General features: G+C 44.4%; 1 protein-coding gene across 1 annotated transcript in view; it reads left to right on the top strand.

Annotated features, from left to right (window-relative positions):
* The window catches only part of cplx2 (complexin 2), a 40760-nt gene extending 28814 nt beyond the window's left edge, over positions 1 to 11946 (top strand). The window contains exons 3-4 of the mRNA XM_046325108.1: positions 9126 to 9313; positions 11689 to 11946. Of these exons, the coding sequence (XP_046181064.1) occupies positions 9126 to 9313; positions 11689 to 11886 (386 nt within the window). The 3' untranslated portion in view covers positions 11887 to 11946. The remainder of the gene's footprint in view (positions 1 to 9125; positions 9314 to 11688) is intronic.
* Positions 11947 to 12169: the final 223 nt, after the last annotated feature.

Below are 12169 nucleotides of genomic sequence, written 5' to 3'. Positions count from 1 at the left end.
GGGGGGGCATTGTGATGTCATTATGGGGCAATGTGATGTCATTATGGGGCATTGTTTGTAGATTGAGCTTTTTAAACATTTTATTTAATACATTTTAGAATAAGGCTGTAACGTAACAAATGTGGAGAAAGTCAAGGGGTCTGAACTCTTTCTGAGGGCACTGTAGATGTCCCAGATGGAACCCTATTCCCTATATAGTGCACTACTTTTGACCAGGTCTCATAAGTCTCTGGTCAAAAGAAGTGCACTATGTAAGAAATAGGGTGCCCCTAACTACAGTACATCTTCATGAGCTCTTCGTGATACTGGTGATCATTTTAAAAAGTTCATCCCAAAGTGTCCAACATTTAAGTTCATCATTTAAATGATTTACCAATGAGGGCCATCCATTATTCAAATGAGCCCCCCCCCCCCCAATCCCTAACAAATTATTCAGCAGCGCCAGTGTTCCGACTAGCAGACTGTGGAAGCCGATGGGCCATGTTCCCTGTTTTCTCTCTCTCTCTCTCTCTCTCTCTCTCTCTGTCTGTCTGTCTGTCTGTCTGTCTGTCTGTCTGTCTGTCTGTCTGTCTGTCTGTCTGTCTGTCTGTCTGTCTGTCTGTCTGTCTGTCTGTCTGTCTGTCTGTCTGTCTGTCTGTCTGTCTGTCTGTCTGTCTGTCTCTCTCTGTCTCTGTCTCTCTCTGTCTCTCTCTGTGTCTCTCTGTGTCTCTGTCTCTCTGTGTCTCTGTCTCTCTGTCTCTCTGTGTCTCTGTCTCTCTCTCTCGCTCTCTGTGTCTCTCTCTCTGTGTCTCTCTCTGTGTCTCTCTCTCTGTGTCTCTCTCTGTGTCTCTCTCTGTGTCTCTCTCTGTCTCTCTCTGTCTCTCTCTCTCTGTCTCTCTCTGTCTCTCTCTGTCTCTCTCTGTCTCTCTCTGTCTCTCTCTGTCTCTGTCTCTGTCTCTGTCTCTGTCTCTGTCTCTCTCTGTCTCTGTCTCTGTCTCTGTCTCTCTCTGTCTCTGTCTCTCTCTGTCTCTCTCTGTGTCTCTCTGTGTCTCTGTCTCTCTGTGTCTCTGTCTCTCTGTCTCTCTGTGTCTCTGTCTCTCTCTCTCGCTCTCTGTGTCTCTCTCTCTGTGTCTCTCTCTGTGTCTCTCTCTCTGTGTCTCTCTCTGTGTCTCTCTCTGTGTCTCTCTCTGTGTCTCTCTCTGTCTCTCTCTGTCTCTCTCTCTCTGTCTCTCTCTGTGTCTCTGTCTCTCTCTGTCTCTCTCTGTCTCTCTCTGTCTCTCTCTGTCTCTCTCTGTGTCTCTGTCTCTCTCTGTCTCTCTCTGTCTCTGTGTCTCTGTCTCTCTCTCTGTCTCTCTCTCTGTCTCTCTCTCTGTCTCTCTCTCTGTCTCTCTCTCTCGCTCTCTGTGACTCTCTCTCTGTGTCTCTCTCTCTGTGTCTCTCTCTGTGTCTCTGTCTCTGTCTCTCTCTGTGTCTCTGTCTCTGTGTCTCTGTCTCTCTCTGTCTCTCTCTGTCTCTGTGTCTCTGTCTCTCTGTCTGTCTCTCTCTCTCTCTCTCTGTGTCTGTCTCTCACTAGACTAGACAAAACATGTTGTCTAAGGGTTACTTATGGTGATTCATAAGAGGTGACACCCAGTCTGGGACAAACCATCCTCTGAATGTATCAAACAAGAGTTTTGTGAGATTATACAATAAAGGAATGACCATCAAGAGCAAAGGGTGTATGAAGGGAGGCCACTCTAGCTCCAAAAATGCATTATTTGTGTGCAAGGAAAATGAGTGACCCAACTACTAACGTAATGTTATAGGACAAGCTGGACACATGAGATGGGGAAGATGACACATGACAGTGATATCCAATGGAGAGAGACTGTCTCTCTTAACAGTCTAATTGAATGATAACATGTTTACCTTAGGACTCCCGAGTGGCGCAGCAGTTTAAGGCACTGGATCTCAGTGCTTGAGGCGTCACTACAGACACCATGGTTCGAAATCCAGGCTGTATCACAACCGGCCGTAATTGGGAGTCCCAAGGGAGACGCACAAGTGGCCCAGTGTCGTCTGGGTTTGGCCGGGGTAGGCCGTCATTGAAAATAAGAATTTGTTCTTAATTGACTTGCCTAGTTAAATAAATGTTAAAATAAAAGTACATTTGACACGTAGAACCACAGCTACACCTTTATCTAAAGGCCCAATACAGCCATTTTAATCTCAATATCAAATCATTTCTGGGTAACAGTGATGAACCTTACTGTGATTATTTTCAAATAAAATGGTCAAAAATAAACAAAAATAGCTTCTTAGCAGAAAGCAATTTCTCAAGCAATAATTTTGCTAGGACAGTCTGGGAGTGGTCTGAGTGAGGAGGGTAAAACTGAAAACTAGCTGTTATTGGCAGATAAGTTTTGAACTCTCTTTCTTATTGGTCTATTAACTAAATTTACCGACTGGTGATGTCACCCGACAGGCCAAAACTTCATCCCACCAAAAAAAGGCAGAAATTTCAGGCATTTTTTTCAAGCACTGAAAGGGCATTATCATCATTTTCACAATTTCACAGTATCATTCCAACCTTATAGTGTGGAAATATACACTGCTCAAAAAAATAAAGGGAACACTTAAACAACACAATGTAACTTCAAGTCAATCACACTTCTGTGAAATCAAACTGTCCACTTAGGAAGCAACACTGATTGACAATAAATTTCACATGCTGTTGTGCAAATGGAATAGACAACAGTTGGAAAGTATAGGCAATTAGCAAGAGACCCCCAATAAAGGAGTGGTTCTGCAGGTGATAACCACAGACCACTTCTCAGTTCCTATGCTTCCTGGCTGATGTTTTGGTCACTTTTGAATGCTGGTGGTGCTTTCACTCTAGTGGTAGCATGATACGGAGTCTACAACCCATACAAGTGGCTCAGGTAGTGCAGCTCATCCAGGATGGCACATCAATGCGAGCTGTGGCAAGAAGGTTTGCTGTGTCTGTCAGCGTAGTGTCCAGAGCATGGAGCCGCTACCAAGAGAAAGGCCAGTACATCAGGAGATGTGGAGGAGGCTGTAGGAGGGCAACAACGCAGCAGCGGGACCGCTACCTCCGCCTTTGTGCAAGGAGGAGCAGGATGAGCACTGCCAGAGCCCTGCAAAATGACCTCCAGCAGGCCACAAATGTGCATGTGTCTGCTCAAACGGTCAGAAACAGACTCCATGAGGGTGGTTTGAGGGCCCGATGTCCACAGGTGGAGGTTGTGCTTACAGCCCAACACTGTTTGGCATTTGCCAGAGAACACCAAGATTTGCAAATTCGCTACTGGCACCCTGTGCTCTTCACAGATGAAAGCAGATTCACACTGAGCACGTGACAGACGTGACAGTCTGGAGACGCTGTGGAGAACGTTCTGCTGTCTGCAACATCCTCCAGCATGACTGGTTTGGCGGTGGGTCAGTCATGGTGTGGGATGGCATTTATTTGGGGAGCCGCACAGCCCTGCATGTGCTTGCCAGAGGTAGCCTGACTGCCATTAGGTACCGAGATGAGATCCCCAGACCCCTTGTGAGACCATATGCTGGTGCGGTTGGCCCTGGGTTCCTCCTAATGCAAGACAATGCTAGACCTCATGTGGCTGGAATGTGTCAGCAGAGGAAGGCATTGATGCTATGGACTGGCCCGCCCGTTCCCCAGACCTGAATCCAATTGAGCACATCTGGGACATCATGTCTCGCTCCATCCACCAACGCCACATTGCACCACAGACTGTCCAGGAGTTGGCGGATGCTTTAGTCCAGGTCTGGGAGGAGATCCCTAAGGAGATCACCCGGCACCTCATCAGGAGCATGCCCAGGCATTGTAGGGAGGTCATACAGGCACATGAAGGCCACACACACTACTGAGCCTCATTTTGACTTGTTTTAAGGACATTACATCAAAGTTGGATCAGCCTGTAGTGTGGTTTTCCACTTTAATTTTAAGTGTGACTCCAATCCAGACCTGCATGGGTTGATAAATTTGATTTCATTGATCTTTTTTGTGTGATTTTGTTGTCAGCACATTAAACTATGTAAAGAAAAAAATATTTAATAATAATATTTCATTCATTCAGATCTAGGATGTGTTATTTTAGTGTTCCCTTTCGTTTTTTGAGCAGTGCATATAAAACAGAGGAAAATCACATTTTTGACTGCACTGGTCCTTTAAGAATGGTGGAACAACATCTTTATTTGTACTCTATACAATACACATTGCATTCATAGCCACAGTTTATGGGAATCTCACTATGACCACCCTCTCTTTTTACTTTAAAGACATAAATGGACCTTAACTGAATTAGCATAGGCCTAATTGATTAATATCTCATTCTTGAAACTTGAAAGTACCATTCGCGTGCTAAGAAGGGAATTCACCACTCTTCATTAAATCAAGATCAATACCTTTACTTGGAGAGATGATCATGCAGTATATGTGACCCAAGCAGTATTAAAGTCATGAATAATAATTCCATTAGGGTGCAACGTTCAGAACAAATCTCAAACTGTAGAGCCGGCTAAAGCACGGGAAACTATAGACACGGCTAAAGCGCGGGAACCTATAGAGCCAGCTAAGGCGCGGGAACCTGGCAAGGCATGGCGACCCGGTCAAGGCACGGGAGCCTGGCGAGGCTTGGCGAGCCGGCCGAGGCTTGGCTTGGCGAGCCTGGCGAGGCTTGGCGAGCCTGGCGAGGCTTGGCTTGGCGAGCCGGCCGACGCATCCCCGGTTGCTTCGGCAGCGGCACCTGGACCTGACGTCACCAGTAAGATAAAATAAAAATGTAAATTATAAAATCCCTGATGCTTCCCCTTGGTGAGGCATTATTCTGTAATGTATACACAGAGAGTCGGGAAGCAAGAACAGGGAGTGACTTTAAAAACACAAGGAACAAAACAAGAAACTCAAGTAGCAGACATGAAACACCAGAACAATAAGCCTAGAGAAGAACCAAAGGGAGTGACAGATACAGTGGGGGAAAAAAGTATTTAGTCAGCCACCAATTGTGCAGGTTCTCCCACTTAAAAATATGAGAGGCCTGTAATTTTCATCATAGGTACAATTCAACTATGACAGACAAAATGAGAAGAAGAAAAATCCAGAAAATCACATTTGTAGGATTTTTTATGAATTTATTTGCAAATTATGGTGGAAAATAAGTATTTGGTCACCTACAAACAAGCAAGATTTCTGGCTCTCACAGACCTGTAACTTCTTCTTTAAGAGGCTCCTCTGTCCTTCACTCATTACCTGTATTAATGGCACCTGTTTGAACTTGTTATCAGTATAAAAGACACCTGTCCACAGCCTCAAACAGTCACACTCCAAACTCCACTATGGCCAAGACCAAAGAGCTGTCAAAGGACACCAGAAACAAAATATTAGACCTGCACCAGGCTGGGAATCTGCAATAGGTAAGCGGCTTGGTTTGAAGAAATCAACTGTGGGAGCAATTATTAGGAAATGGAAGACATACAAGACCACTGATAATCTCCCTCGATCTAGGGCTCCAAGCAAGATCTCACCCCGTGAGACAAAAATCCCAGAACCACACGGGGGGACCTAGTGAATGACCTGCAGAGAGCTGGGACCAAAGTAACAAAGCCTACCATCAGTAACACACTACGCCGCCAGGGACTCAAATCCTGCAGTACCAGACGTGTCCCCCTGCTTAAGCCAGTACATGTCCAGGCCCGTCTGAAGTTTTACTAGAGAGCATTTGGATGATCCAGAAGAAGATTGGGAGAATGTCAGATGAAACCAAAATATAACTTTTTGGTAAAAACTCAACTCGTCGTGTCTGGAGGACAAAGAATGCTGAGTTGCATCCAGGGAACACCATACCTAGTGTGAAGCATGGGGGTGGAAACATCATGCTTTGGGGCTGTTTTTCTGCAAAGGGACCAGGACGACTGATCCGTGTAAAGGAAGGAAAGAATGAATGGGGCCATGTATCGTGAGATTTTGAAGTGAAAACCTCCTTCCATCAGCAAGGGCATTGAAGATGAAACGTGGCTGGGTCTTTCAGCATGACAATGATCCCAAACACACCGCCCAGGCAACGAAGGAGTGGCTTCGTAAGTAGCATTTCAAGGTCCTGGAGTGGCCTAGCCAGTCTCCAGATCTCAACCCCATAGAAAATCTTTGGAGGGAGTTGAAAGTCCGTGTTGCCCAGCAAAAGCCCCAAAACATCACTACTCTAGAGGAGATCTGCATGGAGGAATGGGCCAAAATATCAGCAACAGTGTGTGAAAACCTTGTGAAGACTTACAGAAAACGTTTGACCTCTGTCATTGCCAACAAAGGGTATATAACAAAGTATTGAGATAAACTTTTGTTATTGACCAAATACTTATTTTCCACCATAATTTGCAAATACATTCATTAAAAATCCTACAAGGTGATTTTCTGGATTTTTTTTCTCATTTTGTCTGTCATAGTGCACCTATGATGAAAAAAATACAGACCTCTCATCTTTTTAAGTGGGAGAACTTGCACAATTGGTGGCTGACTAAATACTTTTTTGCCCCACTGTATAGGGAAGGTAATCAGGCAGGTGATGGAGTCCAGGTGAGTCTGATGAGGCGCTGGTGCGTGTAACTATGTGCGTAATAATGAGCAGCCTGGTGACCTGGCGTGCCGGAGAGGGAGGATACGTGACAGTACCCCCTCCCTGACGCGCGGCTCCAGCTGCAGAACACCGACCAGAGGGAAGGTCCCGGGGACCAGGAGGCATGGGAGCCTGACGAGCCAGCTGAGGCATCCCCGGTTGCTACGGTAGCGACACCCGGTAGCGACACCAAGAAACAGGAAAAGCGTACAGACATGAAACAAAAACAGAACCAATAACGCCTGAGGAAAGAACCAAAGGGAGTGACAGATATAGGGGAGGTAATCAGGAAGGGGATGGAGTCCAGGTGAGTGTCATGAGGCACAGGTGCACGTAACGATAGTGACAGGTATGCGTAATAATGAGAGAACTGGTGACAATGAGCACCAGAGAGGGGGAGAGGGAGTAGACGTGACAGTTGTTTACATTTATCATGGGGTAATAGTGCCATAGTCCGTGGGGGCTATAGATTTGAAAGCAGTTGGGCGCTAACAGTGCGCAGAGTGACCTGTAACCCTGCTCTCCAGGGGATCCAGAGTGATCTTTAACCCTGCTCTCCAGGGGCTCCAGAGTGACCTTTAACCCTGCTCTCCAGGTGCTCCAGTGTGACCTTTAACCCTGCTCTCCAGGGACTCCAGAGTGACCTTTAACCCTGCTCTCCAGGGGCTCCAGGGGGATCTATTGGCTCCTGGTGGCCAGTAACTTCCTGTGTCAGAGTAGTAACTTGGCCTGCGGCCAGCCTCTTTCTGTGTCAGAGCAATAACTTGGACTGCGGCCAGCTTCATCCTGTGTCAGAGTAGTAACTCGGCCTGTGGCCAGCCTCTTCCTGTTTCAGAGCAGTAACTTGGACTGCGGCCAGCCTCTTCCTGTGTCAGAGCATTAACTTGACCTGCAGCCAGCCTCCTCCATGTTTCAGAGCAGTAACTTGGACTGCGGCCAGCCTCTTCCTGTTTCAGAGCAGTAACTTGGCCTGTGGCCAGCCTCTTCCTGTGTCAGAGCAGTAACTTGGCATGCGGCCAGCCTCTTCCTGTGTCAGAGCAGTAACTTGGCCTGTGGCCAGCCTCTTCCTGTTTCAGAGCAGTAACTTCCTGTTTCAGAGCAGTAACTTGGCCTGCGGCCAGCCTCATCTAGTGTCAGAACAGTAGATCAATTCCAGGATAAAGTTTTAACTCTGCTGTTATATACATAATTCATAGTCACTCAGGTGATGCTCTGTTTATTATTGATCTGACTCTGGTAACAACAACAATATCGATACGCTGGGAGAAATCGTTGTGTTATAGTCACTAGAGAGCTGCCACGTGCTACGAGTCAGGACATTTCAGTCATTACTGATTACCAGATGACACAGGCCTTTTCGACTGGACTGGCTGGTCCACACGCTAGTTTTACAACTGAAGTCGAGGCACCATTATTTTATCCCTAGCAAGTTTATATTATTGTAATTGGGAATCTCTCTATATTTCATCCTTACTCTACTGTACTCTACTGGAACTTTACAGACCCACAGTTGGGTTGCTGATACAGTATATCATATAGATCAGTGAGACAGGTTGGGTTGCTGATACAGTATATTATATAGATCAGTGAGACAGGTTGCTGATACAGTATATCATATAGACCAGTGAGACAGGTTGGGTTGCTGATACAGTATATTATATAGACCAGTGAGACAGGTTGGGTTGCTGATACAGTATGTCATATAGATCAGTGAGACAGGTTGGGTTGCTGATACAGTATATCATATAGATCAGTGAGACAGGTTGCTGATACAGTATATCATATAGATCAGTGAGACAGGTTGGGCTGCTGATACAGTATATCATATAGATCAGTGAGACAGGTTGCTGATACAGTATGTCATATAGATCAGTGAGACAGGTTGGGTTGCTGATACAGTATATTATATAGATCAGTGAGACAGGTTGCTGATACAGTATGTCATATAGACCAGTGAGACAGGTTGGGCTGCTGATACAGTATATCATATAGATCAGTGAGACAGGTTGCTGATACAGTATATCATATAGATCAGTGAGACAGGTTGCTGATACAGTATATCATATAGATCAGTGAGACAGGTTGCTGATACAGTATGTCATATAGACCAGTGAGACAGGTTGGGCTGCTGATACAGTATATCATATAGATCAGTGAGACAGGTTGGGTTGCTGATACAGTATAACATATAGATCAGTGAGACAGGTTGCTGATACAGTATATCATATAGATCAGTGAGACAGGTTGCTGATACAGTATATCATATAGATCAGTGAGACAGGTTGGGTTGCTGATACAGTATATCATATAGATCAGTGAGACAGGTTGCTGATACAGTATATCATATAGATCAGTGAGACAGGTTGCTGATACAGTATATCATATAGATCAGTGAGACAGGTTGCAGGTTGTGGCTGTATGATTTGGGTTGGTAGCAGATGGACAAATAGAAGTGTATTGTATTGTCTTTTAACTGAATGACTTCAGGCTCTGTGTGTGTGTGCCTGCTTCCTCCAGGGGCCACTAAAGACATGGGGAAAATGTTAGGTGGAGAGGAGGAGAAGGATCCAGAGGCCGCAAAGAAGAAGAAGGAGGAAGAGGAGGAGAGACAGGAGGCACTGAGACAACAGGAGGAGGAGAGGAAGGATAAGCACCGGAAAATGGAGGCAGAAAGAGAAGTCGTACGACAGTCCATCAGAGACAAGGTGAGCACTGCAGCAGTCCACAAACTACTCAGAAATTATTTTACATTCAACGTACCCCGTTATAAAACCATTACATTACTCCAGCCCCAACCTTCAGCTGTATACTACACCTAAAAAAGTACTTTGTATAGTTCTTTGCTTTGAATCCCAGATTGCCCTTTTAATGTAAACTATAAATAATATACAGTTAGTTCAGAAAGTATTCACACCCCTTGACTTGTTCCACATTTTGTTGTGTTACAGCCTGAATTCAAAATAGATTCAATCGATTTTTTCCCCCTCACCCATCTACACATAATGACACATTTTAAAATGTTAGCAAATTTATTGAAAATGAAATACAAAAATATCTCATTTTCATAAGTATTCACATCCCTGAGTCAATACTTTGTAGAAGCACTTTTTGGCAGTGATTACAGCTGTGAGTCTTTCTGGGTAAGGTTCTAAGAGCTTTCCACGCCTGGATTGTACAATATTTGCCCATTTGTTATTTTCAAAATTCTTCAAGCTCTGTCAAATTGGTTGTTGCTAGACAACCATTTTCAGGTCTTGCCATAGAGTTTCAAGTAGATTTACGTCCAAGCTGTAGCTCCGAACACTCTCCTTGGTAAGCAACTCCAGTGTGTATTTGACCTTGTGTTTTAGGTTATTGTCCTGCTGAAAGGTGAATACATTTCCCAGTGTCTGGTGGAAAGCAGACTGAATCAGGTTTTCCTCTAGGATATTGCCTGTGCTTAGCTCCATTCCGTTTTATTTTTTATCCTGAAGAAGTCCCCATTCCTTCTCGATTACAAGCATACCCATAACATGATGCAGCCACCACCTGGCTTTAAAATATGGAGAGTCGTACTCAGTAATGTGTTGTATTGCTCCAAATATATAAAACGTTGTATTCAGGATGAAAGGTTAATTACTCTTACACATTTTTTTGCAGTGATGCCTTGTTGCAAACAGGATGCATGTTTTGGAATATTTGTATTCTGTACAGGCTTTCTTCTTTTCACTCTGTTAATTAGATTAGTATTGTGGAGTAACTACAACGTCGCTGATCCATCCTCATGTTTTCTCCTATCACAGCCATTCAACTCTGTAACTGTTTTAAATTGGCCTCATGGTGAAATCCCTGAGCAGTTTCATTGCTCTCCGGCAACTGAGTTAGGAAAGACGCCTGTATCTGTGTAGTGACTTTAAGTTGAATTAACAACTACCATTAACAACAACCATTCTCAAAGGGATATTCAATGGTTGCTTTTTAAAATGTTTACCCATCTACCAATAGGTGCCCTTCTTTGCAAGGCATTGGAAAAACCCCCTGGTGTTTGTGGTTGAATATGTGTTTGAAATTCACTGCTCTACTGAGGGACCTTACAGAAAATTGTATGTGTGGGGTACAGAGGTGAGGTAGTCATTCAAAAATCATGTTAAACACTAATATTGCATAGAGTGAGTCCAGGCAACTTATTGTGACTTTTTAAGAATATTTTTACTCCAGGATGTATTTAGGTTGCCATGGCAAAGGGGTTGAAAACAAATTGACTCAAGACATTTCTTCTTATCATTTTAAATGTATTTGTTTGTTTTTTAAAATCTAAAAACATAATTCCACTTTGACATTATGGCTATTTTGTGTAGGCCAGTGAGCGAAGAAAAATCTACGTTTGATCCATTTTAAATTCAGGCTGTATCAAATTAAATCATATTTTATTTGTCACATGCGCCGAATATTCAACAGGTGTAGATCTTACAGTGAAATGCTTTACTTTACAATAACCAACAGGTGTAGATCTTACAGTGAAATGCTTTACTTTACAATAACCAACAGGTGTAGATCTTACAGTGAAATGCTTTACTTTACAATAACCAACAGGTGTAGATCTTACAGTGAAATGCTTTACTTTACAATAACCAACAATGTGTAGATCTTACAGTGAAATGCTTTACTTTACAATAACCAACAGGTGTAGATCTTACAGTGAAATGCTTTACTTTACAATAACCAACAGGTGTAGATCTTACAGTGAAATGCTTTACTTTACAATAACCAACAGGTGTAGATCTTACAGTGAAATGCAAACAGTGAAATGCTTTACTTTACAATAACTGTAATAATTAAGCAGCAGCAGTAAAATAAAAATAACTAATAATTAAGCAGCAGCAGTAAAATAACAATATTTAACAATATTTAATAACAACCTGTAACATAACAAAATGTGGATAAAGCCAAGGGGTGTGAATATTTTCTGAAGGCACTGTAAGTGCAAGAATCAAGCCTTGTGGAACTCCATTTGATCTCAAGATGGGAGGTGTGGGGGTGCTACTCCTTATGAAAGTGACATCCTCATATATTGTTATCTCTGTGCCCTTTATCCACGCAGTATGGCTTGAAGAAGAAGGAGGAGAAGGAGGCGGAGGAGAAGGCAGCCATGGAGCAGGCCTGTGAGGGGTCTCTGACGCGCGCCAAGAAGGCCATCCCAGCCGGGTGCGGAGACGAGGAAGACGAGGATGAGGAGAGCATTCTGGACACCGTCCTCAAGTTCCTCCCTGGACGTCTGCAGGACATGTTCAAGAAGTAATGAACACAACAACAACAACAACACATGGTTCAGTCCAGCCAGGGACTGGGGGAGGAGAGATCTGGGACTGGGGGAGGGGGAGGAGAGATCTGGGACTGGGGGAGGAGAGATCTGGGACTGGGGGAGGGGGAGATGAGATCTGGGACTGGGGGAGGGGAGATCTGGGACTGGGGGAGGGGAGGAGAGATCTGGGACTGGGGGAGGGAGGGGAGATCTGGGACTGGGGGAGGAGAGATCTGGGACTGGGGGAGGAGAGGAGAGATCTGGGACTGGGGGAGGGGAG

Source organism: Oncorhynchus gorbuscha, linkage group LG23 (assembly GCF_021184085.1).
Source record: "Oncorhynchus gorbuscha isolate QuinsamMale2020 ecotype Even-year linkage group LG23, OgorEven_v1.0, whole genome shotgun sequence".
NCBI classification, from domain to species: Eukaryota; Metazoa; Chordata; class Actinopteri; order Salmoniformes; family Salmonidae; genus Oncorhynchus; species Oncorhynchus gorbuscha.
The sequence above is the reverse complement of the archived record's forward strand: the minus strand, read 5'-3'. Positions and strand labels throughout refer to the sequence as shown.